The following is a 26,309-nucleotide window of genomic DNA, read 5'->3' on the forward strand; positions in this document are numbered from 1 at the left end:
CTTCAGATAAAAAGATTTTTAAGTTTTGGTAACCAAACATAACACACAGTTACTTTAAAAGTTGATAATTTCTTAGCATACCAACAACTTTTTAAGGAAAGTGATATTACAATTTTTTATGTACAAATTAACTAGTAACACATTATGTGATAAATATTAGCATAGTTATCGACACGGTAATTTTGACTTGACTCAAAATTTGATTTTTTGACTTGTGACTCAAAACGTGTCTCGAATTGTAAGAGTCATGATATCTGATAATATATAATTATATAATTATAATTATATATAAGTTTTTATTCTAGAAATGTAGTATTGTATTGATATATTAAGCTAAAAATAGCAAAATGTTATCAAAATAAAATCAAATTTAAAAGCATATGAAATAGTTATGTTTAAAAAAACTTAAAAAATAAAAAGTTCGAAAAAATTATTTTGTGACTCGTGACGCGGAACATGACTCGGACCGACTTGCACAACAAAACGCGAGTAATGCTACGAGTCTGGAGCAAAACCGAGTCATCCTCCGAGTCGCCTCATTTTCACTTTGTTGTGACTCGACTCAAACGAGTTTGACAACTATGAATATTAGTACATCAACAATTTCCATTTGTCAAAGCTTTGATTAGGGATGAGCATATGATCCCAAAACTCGAGACCTGACTCACGCCCGAATCGAACTGATCTACGTGACAAGGGTAACATGCTGAGTCACGAGTTCGATTTTATTGTATTGTCGGATTCTGGATTTGCACAAGCCATACTAGATTTTGACCCGTGCTCAAGAATAGATACACTCCATCCTCTCCCTCCATACTGACTTCATATATTCTCACACTTTATATAAGTTTATATACACGTAGATAAGTGTATATATAGCCATTGCCATATACTCGTATCTAATCTAATATCTCTGTATATATAAAGAAAATTGAAATTGTGAAACCAACCCAGATCAGCTTAGTCAAAACCCACATCAAAAATTCCATCTTTTTATTCTCCAACCTAACACCCAATTAATTCCCTCAATTCATTTACAAATACACATATATATATAAATAATAGTTAAGTTATATATACATACATACATTGTATCTATAGTCTTTATGGATCCACCCATTATCAATGAGACTTCTTTCTCAACAGCCAATCCTTCTTCTTATAGTTTAACTGGAATATGGCCATTTTCTTCTTCTTATGTTAATGGTGCTAAAACTGAGAATTTGGGCCTCAAAATTGGGAGCATAATTAAACAAATTGGTGAAGATGAATCCATGGTAACTGAGCATAGTAGTAAGAGAAAGGATGTTAATTTTGATGATGATGTTTCTTTAAAGATTGTGTCTACTAGTAATGACAATAATTTGGTAATTTACTTATTTGTATTTATTTTTTTGTTTTAATTTAATGTGTGGTAATTTAGTAATTAAGTTTGAAAATTCGAATTTGGAGCTCCTTTTAGCTCAATTTAGCTCTGTTTTTGTGTGCTGGACAAATTTAGTTTATATTTGAATGTATGAGAAATTGTTCAACTTTCTTGTAAAGTAGAAAAAAAAAACTTTAAAAACCTTGATTTAAATCTACTTCATTTGAGAGTTTTTGAATTTTTAGTTATTGTATGGGGAGTTAGACCTTATAGTATGGAAATGATAAGTTTGTTCAAAAATTTCTGCAGAACAAATTGTATGGTAAAAGAATGAAGATATCAGGATCCAAAGACGAATTGGGTGGTTCGAAAATAGCTCAAGAAAGGAGTTCAGGGTTAGCTAGCAAGGCTGTGGTCAGTCAAACAGATAAACTGCCCGAACCACCTAAAGACTACATTCATGTTAGAGCAAGAAGAGGCCAAGCAACCGATAGCCATAGTCTAGCCGAGAGAGTAATTTTCTTCCACATTCAATAGCTCAATTTCATTTTCCGTATTCCTATGAGTTTGATTACAATTAAATAAGTAGTAATGAACTGATTATTTTCAGGCTAGGAGGGAAAAGATTAGCGAAAGAATGAAAATTCTGCAAGATTTAGTCCCGGGATGCAACAAGGTATATATGCATACAACATATGGTTATTTTTGTGGTTTTGTTACTACTTTGTTAGAGGTGATTGATGTAAATATTCAATATCAGGTTATAGGAAAAGCACTTGTTCTTGATGAAATAATAAATTATATCCAATCGTTGCAACATCAAGTAGAGGTAATCATGGTTATTAAGTTATTGGAAAAGTACTGATGCTAAATGAATAGTCATTTTGACACCGTATTTTATGATGTTTTTATATTGTAGTTCTTGTCTATGAAGCTTGAAGCTGTAAATACCAGGATGAACTCCCCTATTGAGAGGTTGCCGACGAAAGACGTAAGTTATCAGAAATGCTTGATTATATTATAGGGTTTAGTGCGTCGAAATGTAACTAACTATGCCCAAAAAGTTATAGTGTGCATGAACTAAGTCTGACTTTTATCTTATGCACGAACTTAGTAAATATGTTTATATCATGCAAAAAGCATGACCGACCAATAAAAAACTTGTACGTGACAGTTGATATGGGGTGCCACGTAACTGATATGAGTTGGCACGTATGCATTTTGCATGATATAAACATTTTTTACAAGTTCGTACATAAAATAAAGGTCGGGCTTAGTTCGTGCACACTAAAACATTTTGGATATAGTTTATTACATTTCGGCACACTACCCTATATTATATTGTAAACTAATTGAGATCCAAATTGTGGAGTTGGGGTTAATAGCCTAATAGGGCCAGAATCTATTTAAGTAGTATTTGGATTTAAGGAATAAAGATTTTAATAATATGATCATTTAGGGTCAAAATAAGCAATCTAGAAAACACAACTTAAAAGCTACTGGTAATCTGATTATCCATAAAGGCATAAAAACATCAATACACTTCCTATTCATTACTTAAGTTATCGGTTAACAGATTCTTCAAGTTTCAATATATACTTTAAAACGTGAATTTGAATGCGCGTTTGAATCTTGTAGTCTAGTTTTATTTGAAGCTATAAAGCCAAGTTTATATGTTGCTTATAGCAATCAAGGTTCCGTAGCCTACTATGAACTTTATTACTGTATAAACTTTAGTTAGTAATGGCAATCTAAAGATCAAATGCTTTGATTATGGGTGCTCGGGTAGTGATACTGATGACACTTAGTCTAAGATAATTTTGGATACAAATGCATTTTTCCTGAACTATAAAAGGGATAATGTCCATTCGACTGATATATCCCATCATACGACTTGTATTGCAGCTTGGACCACCACCTCTCGATGCAGCCAGACTCTTATTTGGCTTCCAAACAGCAAAACAGTTTGGACATGGGTCCCAACCGGAATGGCTTCATATGCAGTTAGGCAATAGCTTTGGGCGAACGACATAAACCCCAGACCGCACATTGTTAGCCAATCAGAAATCAGGAAAGCCAACCTGTTGCATTGATGAACATGTGTAATTGCTTGGGGTACCTCCTTTCTATATATAGAAGTTATATCAGAATCAGACTACTATTGATATATTCCAGGGTCTTTGTACTATACCATGTATAGAAAGTTGCATCAGGGATACTTCTATCTTATTGAAAGATTAAGTGTACTTGGACTTTCTTAATTTAGCAAAAGAATCTCATTATTGAATGTAGTACTTCACATTTAACAAGTTCACATCTTTCACATGGTTAACTGATCATCACTTGGATCATTAGATACTAGTTTGTGATCTTAGCCGTTTATTGAATACATACGAATTCGGATACAAGCATAGAAAATTGTGACAAACAATATCATGTTGCTTTCTTTAGTAATGCATAAAGTTTCAAACATCACGTTTTTACTTTAAGTAGTGTAAATAAGAGGGGTGTTACACAATACTAGTACTTCGGTTTCTGGAGCTTTCGTCTCTCTTGTGACTAAGGGTGGAGGGAGTACTCCACAGGTACCCAATATCTCTTTCAATCAAAACTCTCCAACTCACAACTATTTAATTTTACTCAATTCTTACCCAAATCACTGGTAATAAACCAATACATACTCAATTCTTACCCAATTTCATTTTATTTTCTAATTTTTTTTTCTACATAAATATATTACTAACTTAAAACATTTTATTAAAAGTTTAAATAAACATTACATAACACTTAAAAAAAAACATACATATTTTACAATGAAAATTAATGAATATTAATAATTCAGGGGTAAAAAAAAAGGACCTTTTCAAACTGGTTATCTAAAATTCATACTGAGTAAGAATAGTTCAGGGACTATCATGAAAATTTTACAAATATGATACACCTATTTTTCTTCTTCTTCGTGGATCTCGCTAGTCACACCTGCAACTTCTTAACTTTTTTTTTCCATTTTTTTTTAATTCAAAACTATAAATATTGAGGGGAGACCACCTTCCTAACGTTCCAATTTTCATACCCGCTAATCGGCTAGCCAACTCGAATTGATACCCGATTTGTTCTACCCGCATGTTACCCGAAGAGTGGCGGCGGTGTACCCGATCGTGGTCGGAGTACCCGAGCCCCTACCCGATGGGTACTCCCTCCAACCTAAAAGAGTAAAAGTTCTATTACTTGTAACCGAACAATCTAGTCGACGATCATTTATGTAACGAATTGACATATGTTAGAATTCGATACATGTGTTAAATGAATATTGTACTATAGATTAAATGAGTTGAAGACAAAATTTATATTATTGGCCTAAAAATCTTCTTGATCACAAGAGATGACTTACGGAAAAATTAATGGATAAAATCAAGAAAGAGATTTATTGGAATTCATGTGTTATGAGGATTTTTAGAGTAATTTTTAAGATGATTAACATTTTTCGGGTTGTGACTTGGGAGGCCAATAACCAACCTTTTGTTAGATGAAGAAGGTCAAAATTGGGGGTCAATGTAACTCCACAAGTGACATGGTAGCCCACCTCAAAACTTCAAATAGGTGCTTGAATGCTCTTATGCTTAAACTTTGCCCAACTTTAAGCTAATCTTCCCAAGTAACCATCTTTCAGGCCCAAAATGAAACATGAGTATGTTTTTCAGAAAGAAAGTTAACCAAATGTTCATTCATATATGAAGTTATCAATCACAAGACCATCGATTGATAAATAAGCTCAAGTACCTATAAAACCAATTTCTTTATTAAAAAAATGTGTGACATATTTATCATTTGAATGACAACTTCATGTTTTCAAAAGGGTTAATAACCAATTTATCTTTCCAACATGTTCTTGATATATAAGTTTTCTCTTTTTTGATTTACTAAAGAAAGGCATGAAGATACAACAAACTTGCATTTTGAATTTGAAATGTTAGTTTCGTAGCTCCCTGGTTAGTGGGCCATGGGTGAGGTGGGGGTGGTTTGGGCCTTTTGGGTTGGAATACGGATAGGGGATTGGCATGAAATTAGTATGTTAGGCTGTTAGCCAAGTACTCTCACTTTCTAAATATACGAACTTTGTCTTAAATTTCCAAAATTTAAATATAAAAAAGTTACTATTATTTTTACCCCTTTTAGTAGACACAATCTACGTTCATTAGTTTTTTTATTAATTTTTTTTTCCTCTTTTCTTGAAAAGCAAAAATTTAAACCATTTCCCGATTTGTATGTGTCATCTACTCACCTTTGTAACCCAACGTTATTATATAATTTAAAAAAGAAAAAGTTTAATTAAATTGTTCATAAAAATATATTTACCTATAAAAAGCCTACCACAAACTAACCACCATCAGTGACTATAATTCAACACGTCAATTGTTAGTCAGTGAAACTGGTTGCCACCAAGTCGGTGAAGTTAGGGGGAGAGGTGTAGTACCAAAGATTTGGCTAATTGGTAAATTGGCAAACTTTTTAGCCAATCGTAAGGTGACACGTGTCCGATCCAAAATTAGCCAAAAACTTATCAATTTACATGCTATAGTGTCAATTCTTGCTAATTTGCCAAAAAACGCTCCCAACATTCACTTTAAAAAAAAACGGTCACTTTCAAACGCTCCCAACGTTAATATGCATCGGCCAAAACTAGTCGATCTTCTTTGCCAAAACTTGCCGATTCACGTGCTATAGTGTTGCCGATTTTACCGATGGTTTTTGCCGATGATTTTAGCCGATTATACCTCTCCCTTTATTCACCATCTTGTATCACATTGATAAGTTTCCAAATAATGTTGAAATAGTTACACAAACGTTTTGATACTCCATGTGTTTTGGGTGAATATAAAAGAAAAAAATGGAGAGGAAGAAGAAATGAATAAAATTTAGAGACAATAATTACCAACTTGTACAATTATTTACTTAAACAAACATAAACAATGTTGCTTGCCATTTTTGACCACTATTTTTAAAGTTTATAAAAGTAACAAAAACAGTTAATCCACATTAGATTAAATAAACTTTCTAGTTGAATTCAAATTTTCTATCATTATTCAAACTTTGAGGATCAAAATTATTATTCAAACTTTAATGACCTAAGGAATTATTATCTACAATAATTTCAGCTTAAAAGCTTTTTCGGCTCATTGTTTACAAAAAAATATATTAAGTTGATTTTTAATGGTTAGATTAACCCATTCAATAATACTTTAATTTAGTAAAGTCATTCTATTTATTTTGTTACATCTATGACTGTTTTGATGGTATTTATTTTGTTAAACACAGGCACACAGCAATCTTTGCTGACTTAATCGGATATTTTACAAATTTATTAATGAACGATCAAAAATATAAACTCAAATAACTATAAGGACCAAATCTAAAAAGTATAGCACCTGAAAAAGGTCAAAAACAACCACGCTCCAACACTTTTTGACCACCACCCCCATAATATATAAACATTTCAAAACCTTCCCCTCTCTTTCTCTCTCTCTAAAAAACCTAAAATTAAATCTAAATCCGCCGCCGGCAGGTATGTCGGAGCCTTGAAAAAACTCTCAGGCGACACGATCGGAGCTCCGATCTGCAAAATCCGGAGAAAATAAAAAATGCCTTTACAATCGGATCTGGACCGTCAGATCGAGCATCTGATGGAATGTAAACCGTTGCCGGAATCGGAAGTACGGACGTTATGTGATCAAGCTAGAGCTATATTAGTTGAAGAATGGAATGTTCAGCCGGTGAAATGTCCGGTGACTGTTTGTGGAGATATACATGGACAGTTTCATGATTTGCTTGAGCTTTTTCGGATTGGTGGCAGCTCTCCTGATACTAATTACTTGTTTATGGGTGATTATGTTGGTTAGTTTTCAGCTCTCTCTCTCTCTCTATATATATATATATATCTCTGAATATGTGTGTGTATGTGTTAATGGAGGGAGATATATTGGATTAAGTATATAGGATAAGTTTAGCTAGTGATTGTGGTGATATGATTTGAAATGATAATGCTGATGCGAGCTTATTATATGTTTGGTTTTTGAGTGTCTTATCGTTTTGGTTAATTAATGCAGATCGAGGATATTACTCGGTGGAGACTGTTTCGCTTCTTGTTGCATTGAAAGTTCGTTATAGAGATAGGATTACGATTCTTAGAGGAAACCATGAGAGCCGCCAAATTACTCAAGTGTAAGAACCCGCTTCCTCATTTTCAATTTATTGTAATCTGAAAGTCACCTATGCCTCTGTGATATATAACAAAGCAGGACCTAGTGATGTCAAGTCTAGACTGTTACGATGAATAATTATGACACTCGGTCAACTATAGTACATAAGCATACCTGTTGAGTACCTACCTAAATGTGGCTGGGTAAACGTACAACAGTTACAACGTAGTTTGGACTTTGCCCTTCCAATCTTTTTGCATTATCTCTATTATTTTTGTAGTTAGCATTTACAAAAGCTCCTTGATGAACCTAACTATGGAAAATCTGTATGTTCAGTGTAGTGTGAAGAAGATAGACCATGTATTTCTTACAATGTAGTTTTCTTTTCTAACTTTTTGTCACCTCTCAGGTATGGGTTTTATGATGAGTGTTTAAGGAAGTATGGAAACGCCAATGTATGGAAACACTTTACTGACCTTTTTGATTATCTACCTCTCACTGCCCTTATCGAGAGCCAGGTTTGAATATCTATGCAATTTTTTTTTCTTGGTATTTAGTTGAAATTCTCTCGCTCTCTGACTAAGTGACAAGCATTTATCTGATTGCAGGTTTTCTGTCTGCATGGTGGTTTGTCTCCTTCTTTGGATACACTAGATAACATACGTGCTTTGGATCGGATACAAGAGGTCAGTACATAATTGATCCCTGTCAACGTTATAATAATATTGAAAAAGGATTTGACTGTTATTATATCATCATTTTTATGTTATTTATTCCAACTGTCAGTTTGCTTATCGTCTTATATTATCTATATATGTTATGCGGCTATGCACATGTTTAAACAGCTTTGCTTTGTTCAGTAATTTTTTTTTTCATGTTAGATGAGCAAATATTAGAAGGTTATCACTTGTTTTCATCTTTAGCTATTTGAAACTGTGAACCATACGTTCAAGTTTCTAGTTTTGAGAAAGAAGTTTGATTTGTTCTACACTTCTACTTAAGGTAACATGAAAACAAGTTACCCAATCATACCGGAGAAATGATGTTAGAAGCAACAAATGTAGCTCAAAAGTGGGGAAGTCTTCATCAAATATAAAAAAAAGGAAGATACAGGAAATGTGATGAAAAGCGGAATTAAAAATAAAACTCTTTATAATATCTGATTCACAACTATGACGACTTCAGAATCATGATCTTCCCAATTTTGTTGAAACTTAGGTTCCTCATGAGGGGCCAATGTGTGACCTCCTGTGGTCTGATCCTGATGACCGGTGCGGTTGGGGAATATCTCCTCGTGGAGCTGGGTATACCTTTGGTCAGGATATAGCTGCACAATTTAACCATACAAATGGGCTGAGTCTTATTTCCAGGGCTCACCAGCTTGTCATGGAAGGTTACAATTGGTCCCAGGCATGTAACATTAAATTATATCAATTTCAACTTGGTTTAGCCATTACCTTTTTTTTTTCTTTCTGAAACTTGGACATTTTGTTTCACAGGAAAACAATGTAGTAACAGTATTCAGTGCACCAAACTATTGCTATAGATGTGGAAATATGGCTGCGATACTTGAGATTGGAGAAAAAATGGACCAAAATTTCTTACAGTTTGATCCAGCCCCTCGCCAGGTTGAGCCTGATGCTGCGCGGAGAACTCCTGATTACTTCTTGTAAACAAATGTATTTGAAAATATGGCCTTCACATCTTTTTGTGTTGTATTAGTTTCCCCTTTTGGTAGTGAGTCCTTTAATTCTTGCGATGTGAAGACAAAATGAATGATTGTCTGTTCCTTGTTGAGATTTCTTGTACAACTCTTTGGCCTCAGTTCATGTACTCTTCAAAAAGCTGTATATGTGTTCTGCATTTTCATTTTACAGTAGGATAAATGGTAATGAAAATGTCCACATATTCATAAATTGGAACCGAACTACTATTTATTACTCCTTAGTCCTTACTATTTTATATCAGAAACCAAAACAATTTTTTTATGAATGTTTACCTGGCCAATGCCGTTTAACCCCAAAAAAACAAAAACACAATGGTCAACATCCATGTGAGGAACATACATGAGTTATGAGCTATTGTGGATCTGTGGGTTCTCTCATTGATTTTTCCCAGACACCATTTTTCCAGATTACTTGGAACCTGCTAAGGATGTGATCAGATTGACTCTACGCTCTGCTCCTAGTACATGGTTTGTCTCTTATCCTGTTCACTTGATGGATTATTAACATGTATTGTGGCAAAATGGCAGGTTATGTAAGAGAATAAAACTGGTAACCTTTTTCTGAGGTTCATTCAAAGCACTTTTTGCCCAACATATCCAAATTCCCTATAAATACTACCCGTGATCATTATTGTTACAACAATTGTATTATTTTATACTTTTATTTAGCCATATTTTTTTAATCAAATAATTCAGAAGGTTTTCTGCATTGAACATACACTTTGGACTACTTTGACCCTTTCTTTTTCATGTTAACTTTTTTATTTGAATCAAAACATAAACTAAATCAACTCATACATAAGTGAATGGGTCAGAATTGCCATTTATATTTAGTAATATGTCGGCAGGCGTTTAGATACAAAATTCTAGCTGTTAGATGGGAAAGAAAACCCCTGATATCAAATTGATCCTATTATCCTTAGGTTTATGCAAGTTCATGTCCTGAGCTTTCGAAGATTTTGAGCTATTTCTGTAAAAAGGCCAGCTCTTTCATCCCCCTTTTGAAAAGTCATTGCAGTGTCATCCAGGTAGCCACTGTCTGCTTCGATAACGCTCATCCTTTCCTTAATTATCGACATCTCTCTTTCCAAGGTCACTTTCTTTTCTTCTCCTGCAAGTTTAACAATAAAAATTAGCTTAGCAAAAGTAGGAGGCTATGTGACATTTCTGACACTTCATTGGCGAACTGAAATTTTGACACAGACACCAAATAGCCATAAAATATAGCTAATTTTCCGTTGTATAAACATATGAGGATCACAATATCTCTTGTTGTTTCCACGATACAGTTAGTCAGACTGTCAGAGTTACTTGAATAAAATAAAAAACAGAACTTGTTATCATGCCATGCCTTCATGTGTGATGTTATCTTTAGTAGATGTCATATATCTGATAGTTAATCCATAAACAATAACGTATCATCCCTGGGAACTGAGAAAAAGTATATTTTGACAATCTCAATCCTTCACTATCCAAAGAGTCGATTTAATTCATGTTGAGTCATTTTTATTGCATACCTCACAGAGCACCTTTAGTTCAGTGATGCTATTATTTGTTATTATAATTAGAGCATTAGTTAGTAATTAAAGGTTAAAAAGAAATATATAAATTAGGAACCTACTGGTGAACCAAGCCAATACGATTTGTTTGGACGTGCACTGAAAATTTGTGCTCTGAAATTTTGATTCGTTACCCAACCCGCCTATTTTGCCACAGATAACAGAGTGTAGAACTACCTCTATGTTTATCTTCATGATCTCCTGCATCCGATGATGACTGTATGAGATTTTCCAGATCATTTAACATAATCGAAAGCTGAGATCTTTGAGTTTCAAAGTTTAATCTTTTAGCCTCCTTCATTTCCTGGAGCCTTTTGATCTCTTGGTAACGCTCATCGTCCTCACCTATAGATTCATATCTACTGTGTTTCTTAATTGGCCCATATCTCTCTCTATAATTCTCGAGTTCTAATTCCATAATCTTGATATCTTTCTCCTTTTGAATAAGCATATCTTTAAGTATCTGAATAGCTTCTTGATCATACTCAGCTTGTTCTTCCATCATTCTCTGATACTGCAATGCCTCCATTTCAATAGATGCTTTCTCAGCTTGCAATCGTGTGATCATAGCCATTGAGTTATTTGCTGCAATAGCTGATGCATTACGTTCTTCGTTAAGTTCTTGATATAACACTGTTAGCATTCTTCTATCCGCGCGCACCTGTCTTTTTAGGTGATGAAGAATAGAATCACCTTCAACTGGTATGTCATCGCTAGGATCAGAAACTAATTCGGGTTTTTCCATTGGGAACTTTTTTGAAAGTTTGCGGGCAAATCTTGGACTGTTTACTGTTACCGAGTCTGCAAGAGGTACCCCAAAGAACTTGTTTCCCTTTCCAAACCTTGGCGTTATGCAAAACTCATCATTGAGCTCTTCAGAATCTGCTAGCAGTGCCGTGGCTGTGGATTTTACGTCGTCTTTAACAACTACATAGATCAAATACCTATTCCTTGTTATTTTATTTAGTCTCCTAACATGAAAATTGTAAACTATCTAAATAAAGAGTAACAAAAAGAAAGAAAAAAAAAACCAACTTTGGGAATCTGTGTTCACTCCACGGTCGTTTTCTGGTACATCTGATTCGTTATCAGATATAAACTTGAGCTCTGTATATTTAATATTAGCCAATTCCAGATCCTTTGCATCATCATGTCTCCATCCCATTGGTGTCAAAGGTACTCTAGGAGAAAAGGCCGGTGCAAACGAGGAAGCACGAAGGTTTGAAGGAATTCTAACAAAAGCTTTAGAGGAAGTTCTCTTCTTAAAAGATTCACCACAACAAGAACACTTGCTCAACTCAACTGCCTGAGCGTTAACGTTATTGTCTTTTGTCTTGACGAGTTTCAGTTTCAGATTCTGATCGCTACCATTAGTGATACCTACTTCTTTATCAACAGGTTTTTTAGTGTCATTAGAATCCGGTTCTTTGCATGTTTGAAATGATAGTAGACAACAGTCGCACATGGTTTTGATATCAGATAGTTTTCTATGGAAATGGCAATAAGCCAATGAAGATATGTCTTTCTTGTGAGATTCACATATTGAGTCATTGTAGTAGGAACTCGGGTTAGTACCCGCAAGGGATTGGTCTATTCGTGTGCAAAGGACACACGGGGGATCCAACTGAAAGATCATTGCAAATTTGTAAGAAATGAACGCTAAGAATCCATCGACGAAAAGGGAAGCTATTAGGAACCATTCTAGTATAGCCCCTACTACAAAATGTGGGAATTCGCCTAATTCTTCCTCCACGAACATCCGAAATGTTCTTTTCGACATTGTTGTGTTTCAAGAACTTGAGAAAAGAAAGAACTAAGTGAGGAAAGAAGCAGCTATGAACAAATTAATGTAGATCAGAGATCCATTTGTTTCTCACTAGAAGTGTGTTTCAAAGTGAGTTTCCCATGTTTTGGTACCTAAATTTAGATATTGTCTTGGTAATTACAAAATTAAGGGTCAATCATACACTTGTCAACAACTATTGCAAGAGAGAATGTCATAACATATAAAAGTTTTGAAGTCTTTTTATATTTACGATAAATGATACGAAGAGGATGAATTAATAGACTTTTGAGATTACAATTCGATAAAGGAAACTGAAGTTACTACAATTGGTAACTTTTTAACGAGTTAAGTGTATCGGGAGTGTTCCATTTCTCAAAGCTACTATATTATAGAATGTCGACTTAAGCCCGGGGGCGCCCTGCGAAACGATTGAACCCAAACTCAAAGGAGGACCACAAGCTCAGGGCTCGACGAAAGAGACTGAAGATCAGAAACTACATGGACCATTTTTGTATTGAACTCTATAAATAAATACAGTAAAGAAGTGATAAACCATTATGTACTACTCGTGTTATAGATCAAGTTTAAGCCTATAAATTCAACCCATGGCTTGCTACAGCCCAATCATTAATCATGACTTGATTACAAGACCCATATTAACTACTTCTATTAAGTACCTGTTGTAACTTCTGAAAAGATTGCACTAGTTTATATCCTCAAAGAAATAGCATTGTCATTACTTTGGCTAGTTGTTAAACACTATGATCAATATGCATACAGAGTCAAATTTATGCTTAATAATAGATTCCATCTTTTCTTTCACTATGCAACAGTAGTCCTGGTATGTGTCAAACTAAGACATGTGATTAATAATACATTGGCTGCACTAATAGATGTGCAGGAAAAAAAGCATGGAGATATGAAAACGAAAGTCGAAATGGAATAAGAAGCATCAATACGAGTGATTGGTACATGGTCTAAAAGGCATAAATCAGAAGAATATATATCCAGCTCGCATAACTTTATATATATATATATAAAACCTATATATATATATATATATATAGCTTAAGAATCAAACCAAAGTCTTTCTTAATCAACGTAGTTAGCTAGAAAACCACAAGAATTTAAAATATCTTATCACTAATAAACTCAGTGTTTCATGACAATCACATAACGTAGAAGTACCGTAGAACCATCACTTCGTTGAGTTTGCTACTTATTTACATTAGGAATAATATTTGTCTGGAATCTAGAGAAATATTTCAGCATAGAACACGAGCATTGGTATATCGACATATAACTTTAATAAATGAGAAATATTGTAATGTAGAAATGCTAAGCAGAGTTAGAAAATACAGATTCTTCATCTACAATTATACAGTATAACTTTTATAAAAGAGATTCGACTAGCATACTTCACGATATTTTGATAAACAAGTAATAGAACCTTCATAAAAGATCCCTTTGTTGCTTCCTGATCACCATAAGACCCCCAATTGCTCATTCACATAAACAGATATATATATACACACGCATATACATCTTTCTTTTCACCTTATCGGTCTATAGATTAGTTCTTTTATCTATCAAGAGTATTCTGCCATGAGCAACAAAAGTAAATACAACAAATCCATTTGTGAGAAATCAATGAAGTTGATGACAAACATAGTCAAAGTATCTTACATATCTATGGCCAGGGTCGGTTTTAGGACAGGTGCACCTTCACAACCACTGACACGGGCCACTCCTTATAACCGTGCTCCATCTTTTGCTAGATACCCAAAAAACCTTAGATCACAAGAGCCAAAACCTGTTTCATACCTAATACATCCTGGTGATACAAATAGGTCTTCCATGAACGTGGTTAAAGAAGACGATGAAAGTATTGATAGGGAAGCAGGGGATTTCATCAACAAAGTACGCGAGAAAAACTTTAAGGATACAAGTGAGATAACAAATCTTTCTGAATTTACATTGCCTCCGCCTCCTCGTTTTATGCTGCAATCATCGGCAGCCAAGTACTAGTGTGTTAATTAGCTAAATTTGCTCAGCTTAATTTATGATACAATAAAAAGTGAAACAGTAATTCTGCTTGACTTTAATATATATATATATATATATATTATCTCTTTCCCTCTGTCTACTTCCTTGTTTGATAATATATGTACTTGATAGAATTATGTAAATAAAGTTTGCGGAAAATGGTTCAGCTTATTGTGTGTGTATGTCCATTCTTACCCAAGGAAGGCTAAAATCGAAGTCGTCTTGCATTCTAATTAAGCTCCTTTCTAGTTTTACTTAGATGCGACCATTTATTCGGGTATTATACTTTGATATTTTCATGATCTAGATTTGTGGGAATCTATGATGTAAGCTCTATTACTTCACGCTGCTTATGTAAGAGTAAAGACTACATCAGTTTGTTAGAAAAAATAAATAAATTTTTGGTTATGTTATTTGCCATGCCCAAACCGTTACTTTCAAGAACTCACATGTCATGGCTAAAGTAGACACCAGGAATCAAACTCAAAGATTCTATTAGACCGTGTATATGGTATATTGTGTATTGTATTAGTTTAGATTATGTCATAGTTCAAGGTAGTCGAATGTAGGTTGTCGAATGTAATTTGTAATTCTATAAATTAATATCGATGAGAAGGGAAAACCCCAAGGGATTTCATTATCATCTTACAGATTCTTTAAAGGAAGGTCATAATAAATAATTCTAATTTATTTCTTAAATCTCAAACTTTAATTTTAACCAAAGGGTTCAAGATCCCCTGACTCAAGTTGCTAAAACTTGAGACTATCCCAATAATTTCATTAAAGTGTAGCATGAATTTTTTGACATAACTTTATATCAACTACAAAAAATAATCACTAGTCCTCCTTAGTAACTCTAATCTCATGTGCGCGCTCACACGAAAATGCATGAGAAGGTTCACAAATTAAATTTTGTTCTCATTACTTTCACTATAAAGTTTGTTGTAGGCTTTGAAGGAGGATTGAAAGTTGAATCTTTTGAACTACTTAACTGTTAAGGAACATGAGAGGGCACCATCTCCAGGAAAGTGTTGTGAAAAGGTTGATTTGTGAATGTGCTTTTTAGAGTTTCCTTCTACATCTAACGCTTTACACCATCAGTAAAAGTCATCTAATTATCATTGTTCCAAAAGGTGTATTGTTGAAGTAGTTGTAGCTTACTAAGATAGACCTCAATGTCTTAAATTTTAAGATATCTTAAAAGCTCTTCTGGTAAAGTTCATATTACTAAACATGATTCTTTTTTACTTTAAAAGGTTATACATGTTGATGTTGACTGGGCTAAGTAGTAGTAGTAAGTTAATTACTGATTATTGTGTGTATTTTTCTACAAATTTTTAGTTTCATGGAAGAGTAAAAACTATAGGGTGTTATGGCTACCACACTGCTACTAGTAAATTTATGTGAATTTTAAATCTGTTACAAGATTTTTTAGTTCATTCTTTGATTCCAGTGAATTGATACTATGATAACAAATCTGCGATACTTCAAATTGATGTTCTTATTATTAGAGCAAAGTTTATGCAGGAATAGATAAAAACAGTCAAAGTAGATCGAGTATGCACATCCGGTTGCAGATAATATTTTTACAAAAGGTTTAAGTGGTGCAAAACATTAATACATATGCAAACAGTTAGGATTACTTGACTTGTTTCAAAATAATAAGCTAGCTTATGAGGGAATTTTAAAATCTGATTATTGCTTATAATCATATATTCATATTCAAGCTTATTCTTAAACATGTGTATATGATATATGCTTGTATATATGTGGTATTTCTAGAACATGTTTCAGTTTATAAATGATGATAAATAGAGAACAGTAGTAGGACTAAAGCTCGGGCTGGGAATATGAACTTGAGTGACTAGCTTGTTGGCAACATAAAGAAAGTTAGCATCTGAAATATAAGAAGAAACAAATTGTTTGAGAGACTTAACTTGATTAACGATGTTTAAAGTTGATAGCACACATAATTAAGTATTATTTAGAAATGCCTTATGGGAGATGTGCACAAGTTTTTGTGCATTTATCATCCCTGAACTTTATTGCATACGCACATTAGTATGAATATTTGTTAGGTATTTTTACAAAAGGGATTGTAGAAAAGTAAAATACATGTCATGAAAAAGCGATGGAGGTGAGCAGCAATTGGATACATCCAATCCAATCCAATCAATGGGATCAACCTTTCAAAATATAAAGAGTGCACAATGCACTTGTCCATGTATGTGGCTAATTGGATGTTTGGTTTTATATAGCCTGTATGTTGGTTACTTTAACTCATTTTTGATTAAAAAAATACGTACATTTGTGCATTATTGTACTTTAACTGATTTTGGATGATAAATCATGATATGGATCCACTTTGTTGTCAGATCGATCTGCGCAATCCTAAATCTACAATAAAATTTTGCCATCAATCTGAAAGGGTATTATATTATAGTTAAGGTTGCTGGATTCGTGAAAAAATATATAACAGTACCATGAATATTTAAGAATGTATAAAGGATAAATCATTTTTCTAAAGATTATGAAAATTTTAGACACAAGACATTACTATAATATGATTCCTGCCTCATTCCAGATTTGAATTTCATCATTAATTTCTAGTAACCTGCTCAAAATTGATAAATCCAAAGTAAGTCTTTCGTGAACCCAAGAAAGTTGACTCGTAGACCTTACGGTTTATATAATATTGTAATTCAAAATATAATATGATTCGTTTACATAAATCTCGAATTCTACGCATATATATGATTAAACTAGAAGTACTATTGGTCTTGGAACTTGCAAGTACGAGGAGTAGTTTGAGAAGGTTAAGGTTATGTTTAAGGTTAAGGTTAAACATGTATCCCATATTCCCATGAATCATGGGAAAGATCATCCTTAAAATTCAACACACACAAACAAAATCTTTATTTTATATCCTTCGAGGAGGTTAACCTTAAACACTGTTCGATCATCTAAATAAAAAGGTTAGACTAATAACCCCATTATTATTATATTTGTAATAATATTCTTTAATAGTCTAGTTGAGTTGCACAGGTTTCGAATTTTAAGAAGCTAACGTGTTTATGCTTTCTAAGAAATAGCGTCTTTTAAGTTACAGTAATTTAATTTGCCTATAAGTATTTCATCTTCTTAACATAGGGGACTTTCGAATAGCTCACGTGACATCCAAAGAAAAATCCCATTAATTAGGTTCCGTTAACAACTTAAATAAAATAATAAAATATGTAACAAGATTAAAATTTTCACATAGTAGGCAAAATTCAGATAACTCAACCAGCTGAGCTAATGTTTCTTTGATTTTGTTCATCTATACTCTCTTATTTGATGAATATTGGCTTTTGCAAAAATATCTCATAGAGTGCACGTTATGTTTGCGGATAGTACCTTCTTGGTGGGTAATCTTCAACTTTGAAAGTATTTTAAATCACTGTGACCTAATGTTTATAATAAAAAATAATTTCTCCCAACTAGATGTCACCAGCGACACCTATCTTATCTGTAAATCTATATTTTCCCCACTAATGAGTAACGAGTCGAGCGTAGTTAGTTGTTTGTCATTGTTACATGTGTCGACTTATGAAGCTAACCTTTAAAATACATTGGAAAACATATACTCTACACAAATTTGATAACCTATTAGTGGTGGGTTAAAAATCTCTTTTAATAGAATTAATTAAGTTTTGATCGGATAAAAATGATGCATACTATGTAGGACGAGATTAATGATTTTCTCTTTTCAAAAGCTCATTGAACTACCAAATCAAGTTCGGATTAAGCTTAACCCGAGTTCTCACTAGTCTTAACTTCATATAAACTTGTGTAATTTCCAAATAAGTAAGTGTCTTTAGTTGGATATGGATATTTTTTGGTATTGAAATTTGTCCAAAACTAAAGATTATTTGAAAGATTTGTAAAGATTTATAAAGATATGATGTGACAGCTAAAGGATACCTAAAGACATTCATACAATTGGAGATAGCCAAATGTGACACATAGGTTTAAAATCCGTAAGCCTAGACATGTCCAATCATTATAACTATCAACACACATATTTTTCTATTTCTCTTTCTTCGTATTTATATTTAATCTTGCTGTTTTTCTGAGAGGTATCAATAGACAAAATAAATAGGAAAGCCCTTCTGTAAATATGTTTAGAGTGACAAACTTTATTGATATGGCCTATGGGGTAGTGACCCATTATTGTATTTATATGAGGTTTCACACTTTTTAGAGTTTTTATATTTTTTAAGATGAGGAGAAAAGGATATTTGAAATAGGAAAATAATTAGTCAATTTAATTGTTGTGCTTAAAGATATGTCTAAAATTTTAAAAATTTGACATGTAGATTCCACTAATTTTTTTTTTAATTTTACCCCTGATTTTTTTACATGTCATCATATTACAATTAGACACATATTTAGGCACACCAATTGAATTGATTTATCATTATCCAAATTTGAATGCAAAATGAAGTCGAACGTTTGCATTCCAACTTTCATTTAAGGCAAAGTGTGTATGGACCAAACCTTAGCTTTAATAGCAAAAAATAGTAACATAGCTTGGGTGGCTCATGACCAACCACTCCATATCAGGCGTCAAAACTCAAAAGTGATCCTCAATGGATGGATAGATAATATTATCCCCTTTATCCTACCCCACCATGTTTACTTACCACCACAATTTTCATATCCCACACTTTTCTATCCTAGACCAGTCACCACACCCTATCACATCATGACAAAAAACATTTTTAATCCACATAAAAATCATTTATTTTACTTTCGAAAATCACATTGCTCACTTCTACATCTACATGGAACCTAATTATTGACTAAATGTCTAATGTAACATAATTGCTCATCATGTAAATATCATGTTTGATATTGTCTTATTTTGTTATTATTAATTATTAATATGAGATTCTAGAAGATAAATCCAACTTGTGTTACACACCCTACGGCCTACACATTGCAATGGGCAAAAATCAATCAATCCGAATTTATTGCTATTCTATACATCACAAAAAGGACTACTCATTAACATGTGATGTTCCCTTCTAAACATTTTAAAACCATGCCATACAAACCATCCATTAGATCAAATTCCACATATATCCAACCCCACCTCATAAAAAAAAATCTGCCAAACAAAACAATATGGAACTGATATTGTGTATCTATTTCCATTTTTTCTCCAGTTACAAAACAATTATGGAAGTGGGTAACATACAACAACATACCAAAATTTAAATAGACACTTAACAAAGGACTTAATTATAAGTCAATAACTAACTACTTGATTGACGTCAACAATTCTTATTGTTTCTGCTCTTTTGAGTCTTTGGGAAATTTAATTAACACTGATCATATTATCTCCACTTTTGAAGCCTGGGACCACTTGATAATGAACCGATTGATTTTGGTCGAACGATAGAGAAAGATTCAGAGACACGGGTAACACTTCTGTTTCGTATTTCTGATTTAAGTTAAGGTCCATTCTTGGTTGCATTGAGGAGTTATTGACTTGATTATCGTTTTTGAAGGTAATCATTTGCACTGGATTCTGAAGATCTATTGGTTGTAGAACTGGGCTGCTAGGGAAGGTTGTAGCCGGGAATCCACTTAGAGGAAATATCTGTTGTGAAGATGGCATTGATGGTTGCACAATAGGTTGACCTTGGTTATCTTCATGAACTTGTTCTTCTACTGACATTGGAGTAACCTAATTATCATATAGCAAATTGTTACTAGTTGATCACACTCTGATTTTCATCTAAATATTAGGGACACTTCAGAATTGTAAAAGGACAAAACTACGTACTACGGAGTAATAAATAAAACACAAATAATTTTATTTTTTTTTAACAACGGGTTGGTAGTTAGCATTTGAAACACAATAGTAACATCCAATTAGGCAGTATGCGGAGCTTGAATCACGCATACTCGGATGAAACTCTGGACTCTAGAAAACCCACACCTAATACTCTCCTCCTATAAATGATGAAAGTGAGATTCGAACCCAAATGTATTTCACCAAGGTCTAAAACACAAACATTTAGTTTCTCACTTAATCATGACATCTATCCAAGAATGCTAACCGGTGTCTAGGAGCCTCAACCTCGTACAATATGACCTAAAACATGAGTTGAATAGTTTGAAATCGGTAAAAGAAAATATTAATACTCACCAGGTCAGCAGTGATGTCAAATAGGCTAGATCTCCTACGGCGACGATTGAGATTAGTCTTGCGAAGAAAGTACTTCTGAGCATGGCTCGCAACCTGTGTAGGTGTTCTTGTTTTAACAAAATTCCGTGAAATCCCTCTCCAATCTCCTTTTCCGACTTTCTGCAATCCTAGTAGAAACAACTTGTGTTCATCTTCGGTCCATGGCACTCCTGTTGGATCATTTCAAAATGAATCATTCATTCATAGTTTACCCCCTTCATTTTTAGTAAGCCCCAAAATAAATTAATCAATCAAAGTTACCAAAAATTAACTTAGTATGTGAAATACACAATACATGTATTCATTTGTTTGTGTGTGTGTGTGTGTATATCAACTAGTAACACGTAGATACAGGGGAGTCTGGATTACTTATATTATAGTCTTAATTGAGATTTCAAAAAACATATAAAAGCTAATTTTCACACAAATTGAAATTTCAATTAAAAAAAACGAGGTTCTCAGGAAACCTATATTGACATTTCGCAAACAACAATTAAAATTTAATTTATTGTATAATAACGATAATATATATTATATAGAAATAACGTAAGATGTAGTAGTAATTAACAAGAAAACAAAAATTTACCTCGTTTACGGTCTTTGGTAGGATTAGATTGGTTGCGAACTGCATCATCGGCGGTGGCGTAGCCAGTATCAGCGGCAACATTATTAACATCCATATTATTATTGTTATTAATAATTATTGAGGGTAAAAGATGATGATATTGAGAAAGATTGTTCATACTAACACTTTTTCTCATGGGATCAACCTTCACTCTCACCCCAAATAACATTATTTCCCCTCCTCCTCCTGTATCCTCTGCTCCTGTTGTTGTTGTTGATGATGATGATTCATCTGATTGAGACATAATTTTTTTATTTTTTGCAAATGAAATGAAAATATGTTACAATGAATTTGGTGTGAAGGGGGGATGGGTTGTTACAAATGGATATATGGATTAGTCAGAGAGAGATATATATAGGGGGGTGAATGGTATATATGAAAAAGAAAGAGTAACAAAGATAAAATGGTGGGAAAGAAATGACAGGTAGGATCCCATGTGGTGGTGGTCTTGGGGTTTGTAACCGATAGACGTGCGTGGTAGACAGACACCGTACGGCTTATTATCCTCTGAATATATCCCCCGCTTTTTCTTTTTTCTTTTTTTGTTTGCTTTCAATATTTTTTCCCCTTTTACACGCTGTTAGCCAGAATTTTTTAGTCAGGGTAAATTTAAAAATTATTTTATGATGCTTATAGTCATGTCCGAGAATGTAAAAAAAAAAAAATTTGTCCCTAACTCGAGAATAGAAAATAGGCCCTTTAAAAATTTTAGGACGCGTTTAGTTGGAGAAATGTTTTTAACTTTTCCATTTTTAGTTTCTAGAAAATTAAAAGGTTTTTCATTTCTAAAAAAACCTTGAAAATTTTGAAAACGCGTTCAAAATAAAGGATGGAGTTTTTATTTTTTCATTTTAGAAAACTAGAAAACATGTTCAAATTCACTTATTTTCTAAATTTAGGTTTACAAAATGTTTAGAAAATAGAAAAGTGAAAACAAAAACTGAAAAAAATAGTTTTTAAATTTTAGTGCAAAAGTTGGAAAAGAGAATTTTCATTTTCTAAGAAAACTTTTCTAAAAAATTACAATTTGAACGCATTTCCTGTTTTTCATGTTTTCTTAGAAAATGAAAATGAAAAACAAGGGGGTTTTCTTGAACTAAACGCACCCTTAATTTTCCAACCTCGGGTTTAGTAAAAAATTTACGTGAGCTTTATGAAGGCCAAGTTTAATTTAGGTGTAAGTGTCAGCTATGGAAACATAAATATTGATCTTTGTAATTTTGGAGCATATGGTGGTCGAGGTCTTAAGAGTTGTGCTATATTAAACAACATAAAATATTTTTTTTGGAAATCAATTATAATATATATATATATATATATACACACACAAAATATGATATTTTATGAAATAACTAGCTTATACATTTTTTTCTTACATAATTATTATGATTATTATTATTAGTTATTTGAGATAAATATATATTATTTTTTTCTGAACATTTAGTCGGGGTACGAGATCAGGGAAACCTCACCGTGTAATGGTGCAGTATTGCACGTACCGTAAACAAAGAGATATTGACAATGAGCCATGCAAGTATTTGAAAAACACTCTCAAGGTTTGTCATCCCTAAGGATCGAATTCAAGATCTTAGGGAAACAAGGTGATCGAACTCAAAATCTTAGATAAAACCTGAGTGTCTCCGACCAGTTGGTCTAACCATCATTGGCTAAATATATATTTTAATTATAATTTAAAAAGAAAAATAATTTTTCCACATGAAGCTATTTTATTAATGTACCACATATATACATATATTCAAACAAACAACATGATTGGATCAAGTGGTTATAATCTTTTGTGTTTAAAAAAGACTTACAAAGAAAAAGCCTTATAATAACAAAATATGATATTTATATGTATTTTCTATTTGTTTTTATTTTATTGACGAAATTACAAATGTACCAGTTATAAAAATTAATTGTACAAAAATTGGAATAGGGGTAATTGTCCGCACTGCCCCCACCATAGATCCGTCAATGGTAATAGTAGAAACAAATTATTCTAAACAAGGTTCAAAATGTGAATCCCAACAATAGTGTCTTTTAAAACAGTACCCGCGCAATATGACGGTAATCGTGACAGCAACAGTATGTTACTGAGTGTGACTACTGATATTAGATGTGGTGTCGAGTAGTGTAGATAATTAACGTAAAAATAATTAATGTAAAGAGTTAATGAAGATATTTTAAAAAATAAATAATTGATAGTGTAATTTAATTTTAATATTAAAAGAATAATATATGTGAAAATATTTTAAGTGATGCTAAATGTAAATATTACATATTTTTAATATTTCCAAAATAAAGTATTATTTGTTTATAATATAATGTAGATACGTATTTTATATTATTCTCGCAAGTTTAAATATCTAGTTTATGTTTGCATTGGGAATTTAAGATTTTTCATAAATTAATGCATGTTAATTAAATAGTCAAATTAAAGAAAAGGAAAATGTTAATAAAGACAAAGACTTGTACCACCATTAATTTAATTGTTAATTAATTGATATATCTATTGTAGGGTTGTGATCGTTTGAAAATTAAATTTATGTGAAAATTATAAAAATTAGCCAAAACATAATGTGATCTAAACTAAACACAATTTGAACCTAACACAATGTGTTTTAGTGTTAGGTTCAGATCAAAATGTGTTTTGACCAGATTTTAGTTTTCACAGAAATTTAGTTTTCAAATGAACATTTCTCACCTATTGTATCCGTATGTTTTCATTAAAATTACTCCTGAATGTCAATATTAATTTACACTATCAATCCATTATACTAATAAAAAAATATATCTACTACCACTTTTAAATCAAGTACATTTACATCAATTACATACATAATTTGATGCCGCCGCCACTATCATCATCCGTCACCACCATCGCAGTTGCATTGCGCGAGTACCATGGTATATACGTTTAATAAAAGAAAGTTTAAGATAGCAAGACGTTGGACTAAAATATATAAAATTGTGTATGTGTATATATGATCAGTTAAATCATAAGATCGACCAGAACTAAATACAAACCAATTCAATTCATTTAATTTTGAGACAAATAAAGTGTGAAATTTCTTAAAGCTTTATGAATACAAGTCATTTTCTCATGTGTCGAATTTGTTTAAAGAAAAAATTAAACTTATGCCTACTTTTGGACTATACCAGTGGAAGGTGTCATGCATAATGCATTTCCATGAAGGATAAGTAAGGATAAGTAGAGATAAGGTGTTATATCCCACCACCAACACCATCACCACCTTAATTAGTAGCAACTAGTTATGTTATACTCGGATATTGTTTTAGGAGAAATAACGTTGCTTTCAGATACCTTATATATGCGGGAGACATAATTATTATTTGTTTCTTATTTAAATATGTGTATCAAAATGTATTGTCGAGAAAAAAAATGTTAATCATGTATCAATTATATATGATTAACTGAAAAAATGTGACAAAACGGGGATAAAATGACAAATATAAATCATTATTATACACTTAACGACTGTCATTATAGAAATACAAAAAAAAAAACTATAATATTAAATGTAAAATAGAAAAAAAAAAGTATCATATAAATCATTATAGAAAAAAAATGACAAATATATGTCATAAAAGAAAATATCAATCATGAATAAACTTAATGACTAATAGATGGGCACCGTCGGCTCTAATATAGATTTGGGTTAGACAGACGCTTTGCCCCCCCAAATTTATAAGGCATCAAATTTTAATCTAGATTTAGATTTTATTTTACATAGAGTTTTTTTACTTGTGTATATTTTTAACATAAAGAAGTAAATAATAGGACACGACAAATATGTGTATGTGCAACGGATTAAAAAAAACAGTCTCCAACCATAGGTCAAATGAATCTTCAATGAGATATTATTATTCCATCTTCCCGGTATAGTTTCTTCTAGTTATCTTAGACAAATTATCTTTTCATGTATTGATTTGATTTTGATTAGTAATAATGATTTATATCACGTAATTTATTCATGTGTTTACAACATTGCTGTCTCATTATTTGGTTTTGAACTTTAAAGTTATGTCTAAATAGAAAGAGAAATTTTTTTAGAGATTTTAAAAAAAGCCCTCCAAAATCGATTTTGTTTAAGGAAAAAAAAAAAAACAACGTTGAGCCGGCTCTGCGGATGGTTTTTTTTTTTGATGAGGGTGAGTCTTTTGGGCTTAAATTTTCTCTTACCACTTCCAAGATTTCATCTAGCAGGGTTTAACCGAAGCTCTCTTGTAAAAATATTATGATGTAACCATTGGAAGCATCAGTTAGGTCAAAGAGTTTGGTTTAGCTTTAATGGGATGTCAAAATGTTTAAAATCTATAAGTTATATTTTCAAAATTAAACTATTTGATATTGTTTTCTCTTAGTTACAAAGAATTGTTTAAGATAATATTCATGTTTTGGTGGTGGGGTTGAGATATCATCACTCCAACCTTTATTTTCTGGTTAATTTGGAGGTCATGTAGGACATTGTCTGATGAAATTGAGAAGTATTAAACAACCATAAGAATCAGTCTAGAAAGGATTCGCTAGAATATAAAGAATAATCAAATGCATAATGTTTGTTGATACTACCCTAATAAGTGTACTTGTATATCTTAATGAAAGCTGGATATTGTATTTTAGTCATTACAACGTATGAATCAAGGATGTGATCAAGTTGAACCCAAGCATAAGCGATTTGATTTTAAATACAGATTAAGTTGCTTCATATGATTAAAGTTGCATTTTTCATCTATTGATC

The 26,309-nt window shown here is 32.5% G+C and overlaps 4 protein-coding genes across 5 annotated transcripts; 2 read left to right on the forward strand and 2 right to left on the reverse strand.

The window, feature by feature from the left end:
• The first annotated feature begins 966 nt into the window (after positions 1–966).
• On the forward strand, positions 967–3,675 carry LOC122578777 (transcription factor bHLH79-like). 2 transcript variants are annotated; one of them, XM_043750809.1, is made up of 6 exons: positions 967–1,367; positions 1,676–1,879; positions 1,977–2,042; positions 2,127–2,195; positions 2,286–2,357; positions 3,272–3,675. In XM_043750809.1, the coding sequence occupies exons 1-6, from the start codon at positions 1,107–1,109 to the stop codon at positions 3,398–3,400; spliced, it is 801 nt and encodes a 266-aa protein (XP_043606744.1). In that variant the 5' UTR covers positions 967–1,106; the 3' UTR covers positions 3,401–3,675. The 2 variants fall into 2 exon arrangements, with proteins under 2 accessions (XP_043606744.1, XP_043606745.1); XM_043750810.1 differs by having other exon boundaries at positions 968–1,277.
• A 3,157-nt stretch (positions 3,676–6,832) lies between these two features.
• On the forward strand, positions 6,833–9,407 carry LOC122578093 (serine/threonine-protein phosphatase PP2A catalytic subunit). The gene is made up of 6 exons (XM_043749970.1): positions 6,833–7,258; positions 7,471–7,585; positions 7,973–8,081; positions 8,172–8,249; positions 8,782–8,973; positions 9,063–9,407. Exons 1-6 carry the CDS (start codon positions 7,006–7,008, stop codon positions 9,234–9,236), a joined length of 921 nt encoding a protein of 306 aa, XP_043605905.1. The 5' UTR covers positions 6,833–7,005; the 3' UTR covers positions 9,237–9,407.
• Positions 9,408–10,185: 778 nt separating this feature from the next.
• Positions 10,186–12,628, reverse strand: LOC122610663 (probable myosin-binding protein 5). The gene is made up of 3 exons (XM_043783633.1): positions 11,884–12,628; positions 11,026–11,775; positions 10,186–10,400 (listed from the first exon to the last, which is right to left on the reverse strand). Exons 1-3 carry the CDS (start codon positions 12,626–12,628, stop codon positions 10,225–10,227), a joined length of 1,671 nt encoding a protein of 556 aa, XP_043639568.1. The 3' UTR covers positions 10,186–10,224.
• A 7,222-nt stretch (positions 12,629–19,850) lies between these two features.
• LOC122578823 (transcription factor MYB1R1-like) lies at positions 19,851–21,870 on the reverse strand. The gene is made up of 3 exons (XM_043750869.1): positions 21,505–21,870; positions 20,880–21,088; positions 19,851–20,414 (listed from the first exon to the last, which is right to left on the reverse strand). Exons 1-3 carry the CDS (start codon positions 21,785–21,787, stop codon positions 20,043–20,045), a joined length of 864 nt encoding a protein of 287 aa, XP_043606804.1. The 5' UTR covers positions 21,788–21,870; the 3' UTR covers positions 19,851–20,042.
• Between the last annotated feature and the right edge of the window lie 4,439 nt (positions 21,871–26,309).

This window comes from Erigeron canadensis, chromosome 8 (assembly GCF_010389155.1).
Source record: "Erigeron canadensis isolate Cc75 chromosome 8, C_canadensis_v1, whole genome shotgun sequence".
Taxonomy (NCBI): domain Eukaryota; kingdom Viridiplantae; phylum Streptophyta; class Magnoliopsida; order Asterales; family Asteraceae; genus Erigeron; species Erigeron canadensis.

Bases quoted from the DNA above. Each gene is read 5' to 3' on its own strand.
- LOC122578777 (XM_043750809.1), top strand. From the start codon at position 1,107: ATGGATCCACCCATTATCAATGAGACTTCTTTCTCAACAGCCAATCCT. The intron at 2,043-2,126 runs GTATATATGCAT...ATTCAATATCAG, and splicing joins TAGTCCCGGGATGCAACAAG to GTTATAGGAAAAGCACTTGT. The intron at 2,196-2,285 runs GTAATCATGGTT...TTTATATTGTAG, and splicing joins CGTTGCAACATCAAGTAGAG to TTCTTGTCTATGAAGCTTGA.
- LOC122578093 (XM_043749970.1), top strand. From the start codon at position 7,006: ATGCCTTTACAATCGGATCTGGACCGTCAGATCGAGCATCTGATGGAA. The intron at 7,259-7,470 runs GTTAGTTTTCAG...TAATTAATGCAG, and splicing joins GTTTATGGGTGATTATGTTG to ATCGAGGATATTACTCGGTG. The intron at 8,974-9,062 runs GCATGTAACATT...TTTGTTTCACAG, and splicing joins AAGGTTACAATTGGTCCCAG to GAAAACAATGTAGTAACAGT.
- LOC122610663 (XM_043783633.1), bottom strand. From the start codon at position 12,628: ATGTCGAAAAGAACATTTCGGATGTTCGTGGAGGAAGAATTAGGCGAA. The intron at 11,776-11,883 runs GTTGGTTTTTTT...TGATCTATGTAG, and splicing joins AGTGAACACAGATTCCCAAA to TTGTTAAAGACGACGTAAAA. The intron at 10,401-11,025 runs GTAGTTCTACAC...TTAAACTTGCAG, and splicing joins TCATGAAGATAAACATAGAG to GAGAAGAAAAGAAAGTGACC.
- LOC122578823 (XM_043750869.1), bottom strand. From the start codon at position 21,787: ATGTCTCAATCAGATGAATCATCATCATCAACAACAACAACAGGAGCA. The intron at 21,089-21,504 runs GTAAATTTTTGT...ATGATCCAACAG, and splicing joins TACCAAAGACCGTAAACGAG to GAGTGCCATGGACCGAAGAT. The intron at 20,415-20,879 runs GTGAGTATTAAT...TATGATAATTAG, and splicing joins TTGACATCACTGCTGACCTG to GTTACTCCAATGTCAGTAGA.